The sequence below is a fragment of the Cupressus sempervirens genome, chromosome 2 (assembly GCF_028749045.1).
Source record: "Cupressus sempervirens isolate cs-2001-9-10 chromosome 2, ASM2874904v1, whole genome shotgun sequence".
Taxonomy (NCBI): domain Eukaryota; kingdom Viridiplantae; phylum Streptophyta; class Pinopsida; order Cupressales; family Cupressaceae; genus Cupressus; species Cupressus sempervirens.
Genome location: NC_143119.1, coordinates 740063799 through 740082645, shown reverse-complemented (window position 1 = coordinate 740082645; position 18847 = coordinate 740063799). Strand labels below are relative to the sequence as shown.

The 18847-nt window shown below is 38.1% G+C and overlaps 1 protein-coding gene across 1 annotated transcript in view; it reads left to right on the top strand.

Annotated features, from left to right (window-relative positions):
• The window catches only part of LOC149575505 (uncharacterized), a 57063-nt gene that overhangs the window by 17540 nt on the left and 20676 nt on the right, over positions 1–18847 (top strand). The window contains exons 2-5 of the mRNA XM_089815243.1: positions 599–676; positions 825–900; positions 2016–2089; positions 2191–2261. Of these exons, the coding sequence (XP_089671369.1) occupies positions 599–676; positions 825–900; positions 2016–2089; positions 2191–2261 (299 nt within the window). The remainder of the gene's footprint in view (positions 1–598; positions 677–824; positions 901–2015; positions 2090–2190; positions 2262–18847) is intronic.

The following is an 18847-nucleotide window of genomic DNA, read 5'->3' as shown; positions in this document are numbered from 1 at the left end:
AAACTTCGGAGCATTGCATTAGCTTAAGCCATGCTATTAATATTTTTCTCATGTCCAAGCAATATATAAGTCCTGCCCTGCCTTTTCTGTTTATAAAACTCATTTTATTTGCGGGCCTTAAAAGGTTTTTTTAATCTTATTTGCTTCTTAGGATTTCAACTGCCATTGGTCTTTTAGGCTTATTTATGCTATAATCCCATTAGGATGCTTTTAGGTGCTTTCATTTGATGGTTTATCAAGAGGTAAACTTAGAAAAAACTTCAAGCAAAGAGATTTATTGTCCAGGCTTTAGTTGTTTCTGTTTTCTTGCACTTTTACAAAGATAACTAGCCCAGGTTCCTTGAGCAGACCTGCAAAAGTGATTCCCTATAGATCATATTGATCGTGTTTCCAATTTTATTTCCCTTATGCAGTTCAATCAATGAATTCACCTCTAGCAGCAACTTATTTAGTGCAAGCTTTTCTTATTTCCATATTTAAGCAGTTTATCTTACGCGAGCTTTGTTCTTTTCAAAATAAATGAAGTTGGTCTAGTAGCATTTGCCATGGTTTTCTGTTGTAAAGACTTGATGAATGAATGTGTTTCTTTCTTGTTTAGGATTATTATCAAATATTGGAAATTGATTGTGATGCTTCGGAGGATGTAATACGAACCAGTTATCTTCGTCTTGCTTTGGTGAGGTTTCTAATAGTCTATTGCTCTTTTTTCGGATTGTTTCTTTTATATTTTAGTATTTTCAGCAAGGATGTGCTTCTGGTCTGCTATTGTCTATTTATTTTGAAACTGCAAATTCATGCTAAGGCTCAGGATGCTTCTGTTTCAGAAATGGCATCCAGACAAGCAGCAAGGACAAGATAGTGCAACTGTAAAATTTCAAGAAATAAATGAGGCCTATAAAGGTAATGTTTTCTGAAATTATTGATCTTTTCTGCTTGTCTTGAGGAAAATGACTACCTTCTGTGGTCAGTTTTATCCATAGTTTCATGGGGATGCGTTCCTGCAAAAATTCCTGTGTCTCTGGTATGGGGACATTTCTGACACTTGAGGAGTTGGGGGAAACTTTTCCCCACCTCTCCACCAACTCCGCCACCTCTGCCAGGTTGCTTGCTGTTGGCATGTACATATTGCAACTTTTCATGGGGGCGCTCGCAGAGATGTTATATTGCACATTGTCTTGAAGGTTTAAATTGACCTTAATTTGTATACCACCGCCTCCCCCTCACTGCCACTTTGCCGACGTCCCCACATTGTGCTCTTGCTGCCCCCAAATCTAGGCCCTTGGTTCCTGAATCCTGCCACCAAAACCCTTCCCCATGCCCACCTATCAGGGAACTCCACGGAACTATGGTTTTATACATCACAAGTCATCACAAAGCTGTTGTAGATTGTTAATTATTGTTTCAGTAGCATCATTCATATCTTTGACTGGAACAGTTTGGGAGACTTAGTTCCTTGGGTAATTGCATTTAAGCATTTAGACATTCTAAAACACCAAACGTCATTTTTTTTGAAGCTAGATGCTAACGGTAAGCTTTGCTGATTTACATATTTGGAAGTAGCTGTTACACTTGTTTTTCTAGAGTTGCTGCCCCCAACACTAGCTATTAGTAGATTTGATTTTATATGAACTTTTTATTTTCCTCAATAATTTTGTGTGAAAGAAAACAGTTAATCATTATATTAAGAACTCAATAGATTTCATAACAGCCAAAAAAACTTGATTTTCGTTGTGCTTGTCTATGCACATTAAGAATGGCAGGGATATTGGAATCAATATATTTCCTTAGGAGCAACAGAGACCTGATACAACATTCAATATAGCATAATGAATTTGATATTATATTTTTTCTAATGTTACAGACAAATCATCTAAGCTTCTTTTGTACAATAAATAATTTTTTTATTATAGTTCTAACACCTTTTGACAGGCAGATTGTTATATTTGGATGCAACTGATTATTTAAGTTCTTGCATTGGAGCTGACATTGGTACATTCATGTTTAATCTTTACCAGTTTTAAGTGACCCTGTCAAAAGGCGTGAATATGATGTGAATGGAATATGTAATGTCCAGGACTACAACTTAATTGTGAGAATCTAACTATTTAAAGTCATTTATAGCTTTACATTGGGCTTATATTTGTATGTTAACTACAATAACTTGAGCTTACTGTTGTATTAATCACACAGGAATATCTTAATCGGTTTAAGGGGTTGATTTTGACATGTAATGGTCTTGGCATGGCAAATGCACCTGGATGGTAAGCTTTTCTTAATGCATATAATTAATTGATCTTGTCATTACAAATATTATGGCATTGTAGTAGGATTCTGTTTTTGTGAGGAATTAATTTTTGGCTTGAGGTTGTGTATAGTTGTTAATTTAATGAAGAACATTAGCCGGTATCTGTAGTATCTATAGAAACATATTTCCAAAATTATTAGCCTATACGATTTTTTAATTTTTAATTTTTCTTTGAATTATTTAGATTGTTCTAGTGTGTTAGCTATTATTTATTTTATTGATATCTTCATATATTTTAAATTTGCTATCAGAATTTCTGTATTCAAAGTCCTTCGGTGTTTGCAAGGCTTATATGCATATTAGTCTGGGATTAAAGATAATTTACGTATATAGAGCAATCTTAAGCATATTTATTTTTGATAGAACACTACAATGATACGGTATTACTGTTAGTGATGAGTACACAAGATTAGATCCTTGCTGTGATTAGAGGATCTGGAAGCTACTGTTGATGCCATATGTATGTATAGTGAACAGCAATCTACACAGGACCTTTAAACTTCTTAGATCTGGAAAATAAAGTTTATCGGCATAGGCTGGGCAGAAAACATTACATCTCCTTTGGTATCATACACTTTGTGATAGCAAAGACACAGTTCCAACTTTAGGACAATATTATAAAATAAATAATTTGAGTTTTCAGATATCAGTTTTTTAAACATATTTTTTAAATGCCACTTTGGCATAAGAAGACAAATCAGAAAACTAGATTTGCCATACTTCGATGGCTCAGGAAAGTCTACAGCACGAACTTGAATACAAAAATGGGAAGACAATGATCTTTTTGATTCTAACTGCCTCTAAGTGACTACATAGTTCTAAGGATGAAGCACTCAAGCCTAAAAGAGATAAAGTTCATCATTTGGCCTTAGAAGAAAAATTAGAAAGCTAGATTTGGGATACTGTGGTGGCTGAGGAGCGTCTACAACACAAACTTGGATCAAAAAATGGGAAGACGATGATCTTTTTGATTCTAAATATTTTCTTACCTCTTCTCAGAACCTGATGAAGACATTAAAGAAATTCAATCTATTGAAGATAAATTAGGTGAAAGGTCTCTTGCATCCTTGAGGAAGACATGGTATCCTCCAATCAATCAATAATTATTGATGGAAGGAGTACTCCCTTTTAATGGAAATCAATGAAACGAGAGTTTGACAACTAAATCATCAAGCGCCACAAGAAAATGTGAACATAGTCACGAAATATTTCAAGTAGCTAAATATACAAGAAAAGGAAATAGTTTTTGACACTTCTAAAGAAATTGAAGTAGTTGATTCTTCGTTTGTTTCTTCTATCACAATCAAACTAAGTACATGGAGTCATAAGGATTATGATAATGTTAGAGTTTAGGTGACTCTACAACACCTCCAAGATCAAATAAAAGACCAAGATAACTTCCACAAGAGATTGGCAAGACAATTGTATTAAGATGCAAGAATGATATTATTGACAATGAACATGAATGGATTCAATGGATTGATTAAAATGTACATAATAGGCCTCCTTATATAGGAATGGCAATAAGAGACAATGATAAGGAGAAGATAACCCATCACCTACACAAGGTGGAATCATATGTCCACCAAAGGTGGATCATCCTCCATTATGCAATGAAGTATGTACAATAATGAGGATGATAATGTGATATGTGCACTAAAGGTGGATTGAGATAACAACTATCCCCACCTAGAGTGGAATTTTCCTACACCATGTGCATAATTGAGTTGCAAACTCCTAGGTGTCTCAATGACAAACTACTATGCAATGCATTAATCTAAGTAAGCTTAAGTAAAGTGTAGCTTGTGAAAATTTAATAACACCAACAAATATTAATCTTACACCATCTCAAGGATCATTTATTGAAGATGATATGGTAGTAATTGAATTTAGGGATTGTTGTCGAGTAAGCACGTATTTTTAATACTCGTTAGTTTGGTTGAAGGGGAGGTAGTTAGGCATGGTCGTGATGGTTGACGTTCATGTCCCTTTGACCTTTATATATGTCATGTACTTGCATTTGAGGGATATCATTATGGTGGTGGGCATTATCACATTGTTGAGTACTTTTGTTGTCATACATTGTAAAAGCATATAATGGAGTTAATGAAGAAACAATTGCGAGTTCGCTAATATATTGTGTTTTGTACATTTTTTGTTATTCTCGTATGCATTAAACTAGTAACTCTACGAGGTGAACATTTGGCACCCTTACCAAATCTAGGAGTGATAGAGTGTTATATGGCAAAGGTAGCATAATGGGCCATCTAGTGGACAAAGATATGAGTAGCAATGATAATGGCAGATTGTTCAGAGCCGAAAGGACATTGGTACATCCATTTTGCAAGTACCTATTGAAACTCATGTACGAAGGGAAGCCATACAAGAGGAAGTTCCAGAGAGTGAAGTGTGGACTTCACTTATTGTGAGCCTTGCTGTAGATCGGTTGATGTGTCGTTTGCCTAGGCCATTGTCACAACCCTTTCTTGCCTTGTAAAACTCATGAGAAGACCAACAAAGAGATGCGCACCTAGTACATCTTGCAATGGTACGAAGAAAACAGATGTAAGGAAGAGGAGGAACGTGACAAAACTAGGAAGAGGCAATGCATCCCAAACCCCTAGGAGTGAAACAATTGATGCCAAACCTTTTGAGCAAAGATAAGAACCACACATGAAGGGATCCGATAGATGACTACGAGGCCATCTAGAGGGCCTTACGATTAGAAGAACAAGCAAGATGAAGGTGAAGGTTGAGGAGATTTGTTGAGGGATGATCCAAAGGGGGAGGGCTGCCCAAAGGGAACCAAGGGAGTGCTGGGGAAAGAGAACCAACCAAAGGGTACGTGAAATGTGCCGAAGGAGGCAATCATACGGAGGGCAATGAAGAATTAATTGAAGATACAAGAAATCAGTTGAGGCATCTCACCCTTACATTACGTATAGAGGCACAAGAAGCCCAAAGGGAAGTAGAGGAGAGAGAGAACACAAAAGTAGGGGATATTGGTGCAACAAAGGATGTCGATAGAACACAAGGGGAACGGTAGTCAAAACAACTTGTTTGGTTCTAGTATACCTAGTTTAGGAATACACAGTATTGGCTACAAGGAAAGCCACAATAATGGTGAATAAACAAAAGTTGTCTAAGTTTACTAGAGACAGAAAGGAGGACTAGGAGGAGAAGTTTCCTTCGGTATTATGGGCCTACCACATGACCTACAAGGTAACAATTGGTCAAATGCCCCTTCTAGTTAATTTATGACTAGGAGGCTATTGTTCATGCTGAGTTAATGGTATCATGCCGAGTTAATGGTACCAAGCTTACAGATAGCCTGAAAATAGGCTAGACAATGTGGGGAGTTTGAGAGAGAGGCTGTATGCACTAGACAAACTAGATGAATGACAAATGATGGCACAATGGGTGACGAAGGCAACCCAACAATGGTGGGAGTTATGGCATTATAAACACCTGGGGCAGATGAGGCTTACTTGGGACAACTAGTTTTGAAATATAATGGCCAAAACAAGATAAAGCCAAGAAATTTTAAAGTAGGGTGGCTCTGCCCTTATAAAGTTTATGTAGTTGGCCAGAATGGAGTGATCAAGCTGTGGACGTTGGATGGGCAGGAGGTCCAAAATGCAATGAATGGGTTGAAGTTGAAACTCTACCATGAACAACAAGGGAATGACCTAGTTCACCTAAAAATACCCAATGAACAAACAGGTTTACCTCGGGACAACTGTTTTTGAAATATAATGGTTGAAATGAGATAAAGCCAAGAAAGTTTAAAGTAAGGTGATCTGGCCTTATACAATTCGCAAAGTTGGCGAGAATGGAGCGATCAAGCTATGGGCATTAGATGGGCAGGAGGTCTTGAATGTGTTGAATGAGTTGAAATTGTACCATGAGCAATGACGAGGGAATGACCCAGTTCACCCGGAAATGACCAACAAGAGGTAAAAAAAGGAAAAAAGATGTCATTGTAAGTTGAGCACATTGTATGATAGTTATTGTACGGTGATGCTGTTGTAAGAGTTGCTCTCTGTACTGCCCCACTAGATGATAAGTACGACGAATGAAGGAAAAATGTTATACATCAGTTAAAGGAAAAAGCATGTCATTCAAAATACAGGAGCCTATGCGAGAACTCTTAAGAGCCTATGACAATTATGGATATATAATTAAATAAACAAAATATAAATGGCCCTTGCGGTGAAGAAAGGAGGTCATTTAGGATATGCAAAGGGCCTATGATGAAACATGATGTGCGTATGCCAACAACTTAAGTGTCTACGAACAGACTAGAGGACATACAATGATCATGGGTCTACAAAAGAATAAAAGAAAGTAATGCAAAGTGTCGTCTAAGGAGGATGGTAAGAATAGATGCTATCTAAGGAGTCCTGATCGTACGGGTACGAGGGAGAAAATAAAATAAGTATTGTATGACTAGGAAGGAAAATAGAGCTTACAGAGGATGTTAATAATTTTAAAGAGTTGAACCAACCTTGATTGTGCCAAAATCAAAGCGCAAAACATGTCATGGGCATCTATCCAAGCTTACGAGACAATGAAACATGTTGTATTTGCAGATGTTAAGAATGGCAGATTTGGACAAATCAGGTTTGTTGAAAAGGCTTTAGAAATCCACAAGTATATGTAATTGGTTGGTGGAGAGCCAAATGTTGTCTGGACTTTGGAGGACGGAAGAAGTGTCATACACAATGGGAAGATTGTAGCCAAATTTGAGGATCAAAGGCCCTATCATGATTGCTGTAGGAGAGTACATTGTGTTGGAGAAACAAGGAACATTGCATGAGACCTAAGTGCTATACAACGACTTTAAAAGAGATAAAACAACAAGGAGAAACAAAACAGAGGAACAAAGCAATTGTTTTCAAAGTATTTCAAAAATCCTTCTCATAAGCGATGGTTAGGGTATTATAAGGACACAAATGATGGAAATAGAGGGGAGAAGTACTGAATAAAGTACCCAAGGTAGCAGCATAGGACAATGTAAAGAAGTCACACAATCATTATACCAACAGTACGCAGGAAGCAATTGTACAACCCTAACTGAATTTTCTTACCTCATTATATTCACAAGACGACAAGATGGATATGGGAACAATGAAGAATTGGAAAAAATAGTTGTAGGTTTCAACATCACCATCACCATCAAGCAACAAACTCTGCCATGGATAAAGACAAATGAGTGTTGCCATCAGGGTTGAAGAATGTAGGAAAGATAGATACATATATAGGCAATAAGAAGTAAAAGCCAAAGGTGCAAATGCAAACTCAGAAAAATGAAGTTGCACCACAAAATGTTATATCTGAGGGTTTAGATGGCATCAATTGCAGGACGTGGTGGCAGGTGACTAACAAATGATCTTATTAAGGAAAGCCTTAGATGTGCTTAGGTGTATTGGGCGATATAGATGCCTATATTTTGTTTTGAAGATTTTGAGAGGGCATTGATGATGATAATAGAGACCTCTAATAGACACAACTGCAAGTGCATCTTCGAGTATCTCGAACATGACATCACCATTACTCTTACAGTGATTGAGTTTTCTAGGGTTTTTGGCATTCCAAGGAGTAAGGGAAAAATATTGATAAGATAAGGAAAAAGATGACTAAGGAGGAGAAAGAAAAACTAATAAAATTGGTTTCCAGAAACTTGACACAACTAGAATTGGACTCGATAGCCAACATTGTAGAGTCGTGGGATAAAGAAGTCTTTTGTTCTAGTTGGTGAGTGGAAATGTCCGAGGATGTCGTTAATAGTAGACTCACAAGATCTAATTGAGCCTCATATATCTCCTTACCTTAGGTTGTTTTTGATGAATAACATCAAGAACGACATGTGTATGACGGGGTGTCCCTATTCACTGACAACATGTACGAATTGATGACTTTGCAACATACTACATTCTATATGCCACATTACGCCATTGGTTTGTTTCTTGAGGTCCACCATACGTAGATACTTGAGGATTAGTTTGAGGTAAATCCATAGGGTCCGATGGACCTTTCTCACTCGCCTATCATGTACTAGCGACGCTTGCATTGGAATGGTGTACTATCAAGGCAGAAGAGGAGGTGTTAGGTGGTGGTGTCAAAATCAAAATCTAATGAGGAAGACAATGACAATGGTTAGGCAGAGTTGAGTGACACTTCAAGCGCCAATGGAGGTAGCTTTGGATGGTAGGTCGAGATATGGCCGAGGTAGAGTTAGAGGTAGGCACTAAAGCAAACACACTCAGACCTTCAGTGGGGAGACTACGAAGGTTCTCCTTATTACGCTCCTTCTCTTTGGTGTTTCCTAGGTGACTCCGCCGACAATATTCGAGATGACAATAGTAGTTCTGGTGCTAGGATTTGGGCGGTTGAGAGCCTTAGTTTTCACCCTCTTTGCCTCCACCCGTCTTTAATTTTCTTCTTCTATATAGTTTTATAATTATTTTGTTTTCATTTTGTTTTACGTCATCCAGAGACAACTTTCTTTTTGGGGGAATGATGTTGTTGAGTAATTACATATTGTTAGTACTTGTTAGTTTCATCAAATGGGTGGTAGTCGGGAATGGTCATGCTGATTGGCACTTACGTCCCTTCGACCTTTATATGTCATGTACTTGCATTCAAGGGATATTATTATGGTGGTGGGCATTGTCATATTGCTGTTGAGTACTTTGTTGTCATACATTGTAAAGTATTTGATTGAATAAATCAAGAAGCAATTGTGAGTTCTTTGATATACTGTGTTCTATTACATTTTGTGTTATTCTCGTATTTATTAAATATATCTTAATTTAGACTTTGTGGAGCTGCTTTTTCGTCAAATGGGTGGTAGTTGGGAATGGTCGTGCTGATTGGCACTCACATCCCTTCGACCTTTATATGTCATGTACTTGCATTCAAGGGATATTATTATGGTGGTGGGCATTGTCATATTGCTGTTGAGTACTTTGTTGTCATACATTGTAAAGTATTTGATGGAATAAATCAAGAAGCAATTGCGAGTTCTCTGATATACTGTGTTCTATTACATTTTGTGTTATTCTTGTATTTATTAAATATATCTTAATTTAGACTCTGTGGAGCTGCTTAATGATGAGGATGTCAACCTAAATTCTCCTTCACATCTTGAAGAGTACATGGCACCCCCTAACAAGTCAGTGGTTATGGATCAAAAGGGTAGCATTTCTAGTGACAATGAATCAGAAGTTACTTCAAGTGTCCAATCTAATCAACTTGGGGAAGTTAAACAAAGAAATGTGACATCAGAGGATGAGATGCCAAAGATAGTAAGCAAGGATAGATCAACAAGGTGTAATGAGGCTCTAAATTGATATAAGAAAGGAAAGAATAAGTTGATAGATGTGCACGAAACCTCACAAACATAAAATCAAGATGTAGTAACTAGACACTTTAGAGAACATGAGGATGAATGAGGAGATGAAATCAAGGAAACAAACAACATAGACAAGCACTATGACTCAAACTATTGTCTAGAGAAACAAGATAGTTAAAGTTGGAAAAAAGTTAGGTTTAAAATGAAGATAACTTTCAGCTTGTTAATAGTCCCTTGTTCGAAGTAGAAGCAAATATGACCTATGACATATTACAAAGTAACTGGTAAAATACTTGCTTGCTATTAACAGAGACCAAAAGGTCAATTTATACAAAAGAATAAAACGATGTTTCCTTAGAAAACGATCGTAAAGAATAGAAACATTCTATTCTAATAGAGAAGGCTAAAAAAACGAAAGCAAACTAAAGCTAACTAGATATTTACAATAGATAACCATTAACTAATAATAGACAACTATCTATTATTGTAATATCGTCCTCTAATGGTTAATCTATCTAGAACACCAAGCTGTCCTTTGAATTTGACAAACTTATCAAGACCAAGAGGCTTGGTGAGAATGTTTGCAGTCTGATTCGTGGTAGGAACATACTGCAAATCTATAGTCTTGTCTTCAACCAGCTGTCGTATGTAATGACAATGAACATCCACATGCTTGGTTCGTTCATGGAAGACTGGATTTTGTGCTAACTTAATAACGCCTTTGTTATCAACAAACAGAGTAGTCGGTCCTATTGGTGACATCTGCCCATCTCCAAGCATCCGACGGAGCCAAACAACTTCACATCTTGCCTTAACAGTCCCTTTGTATTCGGCCTCTGTAGAGGAGAGAGAAACTGCCTGCTACTTCTCACTGGTCCATGTGATGGCACTGGATTCCGAACTGAACACATAACTAAAAGTTGACTTTTTATCATCAACAGAGCCTGCCCAATTTGAATCTGTGAACCCACTGAGTTTAGGATTAGTAACTTTGAGAGTATAGAAGTCCATAATCTAAAGTGCCCTTCACATAATGAAGCACACGCTTTGCTGCCATCCAATGATCAGCCTTAGGAGCTGTCATAAAGCGTGAAATATAGCTGACTACGAAGCTAATATCAGGCCTAGTAGCAAAGAGGTAGATGAGGCTGCCTACTAGTTGCCTATATGTAGTATCATCAACGGAAGGAGAATCAGACTTTGTGCATAACTTGAGACCTTTCTCCATAGGTGTAGATGCAGGCTTGCAATCTTGCATACGGAATTTGTCTAACAAGGCCCTGGCATATTTGGATTGAGAGATGAATATACCAGAAGACTGTTGCCAAACTTCAACACCTAGGCAATAATGCATGAGCCTAAGGTCAGTCATATCAAAAGACTGGCATAAGTTCTGTTTGATTCGCTGAATCAAAGATGTCAAGCTGCCAATGATGATCAAATCATCCACATAAATAATCAGAAGGATGATGTCATTGTCAGTAGTCTTGTACAAATTTGAGTTTGAAAAACTCCTCTTGAAGCCTTGATCACTGAGGTATTTATCAATTTTTATGTACCATGCCCGAGGGGCCTACTTCAAGCCATAGAGGGCTTTCACCAATCTAAGAACTTGATGGTCTTTACCAACAACCTTGAAACCAGGAGGCTGCATCATGTAGACCTCTTCATGAAGATCACCATTCAGGAAAACACTTGATGTCCATTTGAGGGACCTTCCAGCCAAACTGTGCTGCCATGGATAGGACTCATTTTTGTAGTAGGAGCAAAGGTCTCCTCATAATCAATGCCCTGATGCTGAGAAAAGCCCTTCGCCACTAAATGAGCTTTGTATTTGTCTAAAGTACCATCCGATTTGTATTTGATTTTGTAAACCCATTTGCAGCCAATGGGTTTCTTCCTTGGTGGAAGATCAGAAAGGACCCTGGTGTTGTTCTTCAGCAGGCTCTGGTGTTTAGATGTCATGGCATGTTCCCACTCTGGAATTCCGTTAGCCTCAGAATATGTTTGAGGCTCAAACACACTGTGAATGTTGGCCATGAGAGCAAAGTTAACAGAATTTGTAGTTTTTCTCTTTTTCCGAGCAGTTCTCCCATCTATGAGCTCATCATCATGAAGATCAACAACTGTCTTAGCCCACCACTTAAGCCGGATAGGAGAATGACCAACATTAGTATTAGGAGATGCTTGATGTCAGGTTCCTCATGAGAAGAATCTGGATCAAACTCAGGTGAAGAATCTACAAAGCGAGGTGATCCTGTAGGAGAAGTTGGAGGTGTCTATACAGGTATCACTGATATAACTGGAGCTATAGGAGCTATTGGAGCCCTCCCATCAGGTGGACCTAATGGAAGCCAAACTCCCAAATCATGAGCTTGCATAGGCTAGTTTGCTGGATTAGGTACAGGAGAAATAGGCATGAAAGGTCCTTATCATCAAAGACTATATCACAACTATAGATGAGACGAGATGTCTCAACATTGATCAGGCAGTGGGCTTTGTGAAGACTGCTATATCCAACAAGCATGAATTTTTTACTCTTGGTATCCTACTTGGTGTGTGACGCATCAAGGATCCAAACAAAAGCAAGGGAGCCAAAAACCTTCAGGTGATTGATTCTGAGTTTGCAACCTGACCAGGCCTCTTCCGGAGTTTTACCTTTGACCGCCACTGTGGATGACCGGTTCAACAGATAAATTGCAGTGTTGACTGCTTTTGCCCAAAACTTCTTCGGAACATGTCTATTTTCGAGCATGGATTGAGCCATGTTGGTGATTGTCTTGTTTCGACATTCAACTACACTGTTCTGTTGTGGCATGTGGGGTGTGGTTAACTAGCGTTTGATGCCATGTGTATCCAAGAAGCCAGAGAAAACATTAGAACAAAATTCCCCCCCATTGTCTGATCTAAGAGTAATAATAGATTTCCCAGACTCTTTTTCAACTGAAGGTTTAAACTTCTGAAATATAGGAAATGCATTAGATTTCTTTTTAAGGAAATAAACCCACATTTTTCTACTGAAATCATCAAGAAACAATAGGAAATACTTGGACCCAAGAACAAAAAGAGTGGCCATAGGATTGTAGAAATCGGCATGAACAAGCTGAAGTACCTAAGAAGCTTGCCATGAATCGCCACTGGGGAAAGGTGTGCGATGTTGCTTCCTAGCCTAGTATGCATCACAAACTCCAAGCTGTTGAAGCTGAATCTCTGGCAATCCAAGAACAAGCTCATCCCGAACAAGCTGTGAGAGATAATGCACATTTAAGTGCCCATATCGTTGATGCTAAAGTGTGCTGATAGAAGACCGTTGAGCAGCCATAGCTAAGTCCTAAGAATCACCAGAACCAATAAGTCTCAAAAGACCATGATCCTCAAGATCCACTGCAATAACTGAGTCACCCGATCAGTGATGGTGCATTGATGTGAATTGAAGGTGACATCCAAGTGTGGAGAATGTCTCAGCAACTGACTGACTGAGAGTAGATTTAGTTCCATCCCTGGAACGTAATACACATCAAGGAATATGAGATTCCTCCCAATAGACTGAATCTGAATGTTGCCTTTGCCGATAACTATGTACTCTTCTCCGCCACCTAAAATAACAGAGTCTGAATAAGGCTGGTAGTCAGTAAACCAATCTCTGCGGCGAGTGAAATGATGAGAGGCACCTGAATCAATGTACCAGGCAGATGACTTCACATGATCTATAGGTCTTTTAGCCATGAAGGCGTAAAAGGCAGATTCTGCTTGCTCAGTGTGCTTTGCATTGTTCGCTTTGGGCTGCAAACCTGATTGCTTAGACTGTGCAACTAAGCGTTTCCAACATTCAACCTTCATGTGTCCAAACTTGTGGCGGTAGTTGCATTGAATGTTCTTCTTTCGGGAACCATCTGATGCTGGAGTAGAAGAGTTCTGCTGAGATGGCTGCTGAAACTTGCCTTTATCCTTTTGAAAGGATTTTGCAGCAAAGGCTTTCTTTGTGGAGTTGGAACTGGAGTTGCTACCGAATTTTTGTTTCCACCGATCTTGCTGAAGTAGTAGTGTGCAGAGATCAATGAACTTCAAATCAACACTAGTAGACATGATGTTGAGAGTCTTGATAAAATGCTCATAGGACTTTGGTAAACTCTGAAGAGTGATAACCACAATATCCTCTCCCTGCATCTTGTAACCGATGGCAAGTAACTAATCACAGATTTTTTGAATCCTATTCAGGTGCGCTTGGAGCGAGGTGCGCTCAACCATGCCAATAGAAAACATGGTGTTTTTCAAAAAGAAAACTTTACTTTTGTCAAAAGTCTCATGAAGATCTTTGAGATGTGTCCAGATCTTGACAACTGTCTTGCATGATGAAATTTGAGAAAGTTGATCATCAGCCATGGATAATTTGAGAAGCATCACTGCCTCCTGATTATTCAGATCCCATGTATCGTGATCAGAACCAGGAGCAGCCAGACATTTCGTAACACCTAGAACAAGTTGATTGGTGTTCTGATATTCAAAAATTGCGATGATCCGTTGCTTCCAAGTGCCATAATTTCGACCATTAAATTTTGAGTTGTGCTCAAGCAAAATTTTTTTTAGAGATGCGATGGCATGTTTTTAAATGGAAAACTGTGAAAATATGTGAAGGCACGTTCTTTGAGGGAAAAAATCGAAGATCGAGAAAAATCAAAGAGTGATCCAAAAGAGAGCTCGAAAAACCTAGAAGGAATATGGTGTCGTTTTCTGGATCTATTGGCTCGAAAATTGAGGCACGAAAATTAGGGCACCCAAAAAAAAGACAACCCAGTTGAGCTCTCAAAAAAACCCTAGTTGAGCAATGGAGGCAAAAAAATGGCAGAAAAAAATGTTTGTAGGCAAAAAAATGGCCGTTTTCTTCTTTTAAGGTTGGTTTCTTGACAAAACGTCACATATTATGAAGAAATAAACACCAAAAAATGGTGTTTCAGGCACTTTTTTTAGAAAAACATGGCTGTTAAAAATGTCTTTAAAAAACGTAGGAGTTTGCTTTAGATCACGACCATGGAAAAAACGACAGCCTTCGCTGTGTATAGGTGTGATTTGTTCTTCGAAAACAAAGCCAGACAAACCCTAGTTCGAAGCAAATATGCCAGAGAAATAATTTCAAAAATAGATTCTGATAATTTTAGAAAAGAAATTATTATTTTCGAGAAAATTTAAAACCCCTGCTTTGATACCATATTATGAAGTAATTGATAAAATAGTTGCTTGCTATTAATAGAGACCAAAAGGTCAATTTATACAAAAGAATAAAATGATGTTTCCTTAGGAAATGATCATAAAGAATAGAAACATTCTATTCTAACAGAGAAGGCTAAAAAAGCGAAAGCAAACTAAAGCAAACTAGATATTTACAATAGATAACCATTAACTAATAATAAACGACTATCTATTATCATAATATGACAACTCATTCTTTGAATCAAGTAAAGAAGTCATTCCTAAATGTTTTGATGAGATTGAAGACAATCATAGAATTTGGGACTACAATGCATCTTTAATCAATGAAGTACTGAGAAAAGTTGGAACAATAGGACAAATCCTAGCAATGATATCACCGATTCACTATACTCTCCAACCAAACTACAAGGATTTACAGTTCAGATAGTATTCTTTCCCTCTGATGAAAGATCAATGTTGCTTGGCTTTTGTTAGAAAGGAGAAGCAACACTTCTTGTAGATATCTTACACAAATAGCTATTACTACCATTGTTTGCCAATAAGGATGACATCAATTATTGGCTAAATGATTATTGGACGATCTATAATATCATGGAGGCAAATGATAAGAGATCCTATATGTACCATTCAGATGTTCACCTTCATTACTGTGAGAATTTGGCTTAGGCCAGAATTCACCCAAGAACTAAGAACTCAACACAAGCACACAGTAGACTAAAGTAGACAGTATGATTAGAATGATGATATTCATTCAATATGCCCTCTTGAGAGTACACAAATAGCTATTACTACCATTGTTTACACAAATAGCTATTACTACCATTGTTTGCCAATAAGGATGACGTCAATTATTGGCTAAATGATTATTGGACGATCTATAATATCATGGAGGCAAATGATAAGAGATCCTATATGTACCATTCAGATGTTCACCTTCATTACTGTAAGAATTTGGCTTAAGCCAGAATTCACCCAAGAACTAAGAACTCAACACAAGCACACAGTAGACTAAAGTAGAGAGTATGATTAGAATGATGATATTCATTCAATATGCCCACTTGAGAGTACACTAGGAGTGCCTATATATAAAGGCCTCATGAGAGCTTCTAGAATGCATAGAAGTCAGCAACATGATAAGTCATACAACCAGGCACATGTCCACTAGATATGGGTTATCCTCCATTAAGCACAGGATTAAGTGTGATGATGTGAGGATAAGCCTACAATGGTGTAGCACGCAAATTAGTGGTGTAGACAACATGTGCTAAATAAGGAGTGTGGATAACTGTGTTGTCAACATGACAACTTAGTGAATGATGCAAACTCCTGTGTTGTAGACACCATGTGCATAATTAGAGTTGCGTAACTCATGAGAGTACACAAACGCCTAAGTGTCTCACCTAAATAAATAATAAAATAATGCAAAATAATGCATTAACCTAAGTAAACTAAAGTAAAGTGTAAATAGTAAATACCTATTTACACCAACAATTACAATGAACTGTGATTCTTACCAACACTATAGATCCTTCATAATTGCAACAAGTTTGAATAATTGGGATTATCCTCTTGACTTCTTGAGGAAAAATGTTAAGTTTGTGGTTCTATGCTTCAACAAATCTCTATTGTAGAACAAGACTGAAATTGGTAGTAATATCTTCAGTGTGGATGAGAACAACAAATACTCCTTAGGGTTCCTTGAGAGGCAAACATAATGCGAGTATGAAAAGTAGATGGATGGAATTAGAGTAGTACAAAGTCATTGTGATGATATATTTTAAGTTTAACTTGGAACCCTAGAGTCGTATGGAGTTTAATGATTGTTTTTTGTATGTCTACGGAGATTAAGTTTATTAAGAACAGTAGTCAGAAAACTTCATGTATCATGGATTGACCTTTCTCTTAGTGATGCTGAAGAATTTGTGTTTTCTTGTGTTCAACTAAACTATGTTATGAATGGATGGTGCTACAAACTTTGGGACCTTGGTATTGACTTGACAATTTCAGATTGGTTGTGGGCAAGCAATTTCCAAGGAGGGGAGATTATAGTAACCCTATCAAAAGCCAAAGGCCACTAAATTGACGAAGTGTTCATTTGCAAGTATTTTGGGAGTAAGAAGACTTATATCTACCATTCGATAATATTCATGGATATATTCGATACTGAACCTTGGACAACACCCACAATTATATTTGATATATTCTATTGTGTGGAGCGATTGATGGTAATCTGTGGAGCACATATTCAGTTCAATTGATAGTTCAGTTAGGTAATAAATACAAGATTGTGAGTATTGTTAACAAAATATAAATATTAGAGGGCATTGGCGATATAGTTCTGTTACAACTATTTTCAATATTTGAGCTCTAATGTGTAGCTGCTAGACGGTGACTAGAGATCGCCGCTGTTGTCGGTAAATATTGTGTAGTCGATAGGATGTATGTCGTCGGTAAATATTGTGTAGCCAACAGGATGTATGTCATCGGTAAGTGTTATGTAACTGATGGGCCCTTCGGGAAAGTTTTTGTTATGTAGTCGACGGCCCTTCGGGAAGGTTCTTCGAAAAGTGTGTATACACCCTCCGAGATCATTGGAATCATCAGCATAAGCATTATGTAATCTCTTTGGTATATACAAATAATAAAAGGAGTACTGCTGTTCTTGTTTCATTGCCTATATGCATTAATTTGTTTACCCCATACGGTAAACATTTGGCACCGTTGCCCGATGGACTTGGAACGAAGGCAGAGGAATGAAGACTAATGCTGAATCAGCTGAACAAAAATAAGAATAAGTTGAAGGAAAAGGATGAAATATGCATAGCACAAGGGAAGTTAATTTTGGCACAACAGGTAGATGGAGGTTTCAGCAGATTGCCGACGGACACTGAAGCACTGAGGAATTGTTGGAGGAGACTTCACAGGGGGTGGAATTGGTGGAAGAAGCAAGGGAGGAATTTTTGAACCTGTATTTGCCGAGGGAAGAGAATCTAGACGAAAGGGAATTAACTCGCACGGCTCAGAGTGCCGAGGGAGCACGAGCGTGGAGTGAACTCTTCATCCGCGATATACTTCTAGAACGAACAATTTCGCTTAATGGAGACCTTTCACCAAAAAACACAGCTGTTGGAAACAACGTCAGTGTCGGAGTGCAGAGCATTGGTGTTGGAGTGCAGAACGTCGGTGTCGCAATACCGAACAACGCCCATACACAAAATCAAGTAATAATGGCAGGACCAAAGGAGAAGTTGCCAAAGTCTGATGGTGATGGAACGGCCGATCCAATAAGACACTGTAAGACATGCGAAACAATTTGGAGGGTGAATGGCATAATAGATACAAACGAATGGGTCCATCAATTTTTGGCAACCCTAAGGGGGGTAGCAATTGATTGGTTCGCCGATACGGATCCCCAAAAATTGAACAATTGGGCAGAGGTTAAAAAGGAGTTTATTACCGAATTTCAATTGTTGTGCAACGATAATGAGATCGTAGCAGAGATATACAACACAAAGTAGGGGAAAAATGAAACAGTCCGAGTATATGCCAAGAAATTAAAAGACTTAATAAACAAGATGGAAAGTAAGCCGACAGATGGGCTGCAAAAGAGATGGTTCATTGAAGGACTACGACCGAAGTTACGGAAGAAAATGAAGATTGTGCTACCATCGTCATACATTGAAGCATACAATCCGGTGATGAACTTAGTGAGTAGAAAACAAAAAAGAAGAAGAGTAGCTCATCCAATTCAGATGACGACGCGTCTTTGGAAGAAGGGAGCAGCGATGACGAAAAGGGCAACAAGAAGGTCCGAGCGCTCCAGAAGGATATGATTCGAATGATGAAGGAATTTAAGAACATGCAGAAAGAGACGAAGGGAAACGAGCTATGGTGCACAGAATGTAAGACAAAAGGTCATATGAAGGGATCCTGTCCAAAGAACCAGTTCTGCGAGATCTACTAGATCATGGGACATT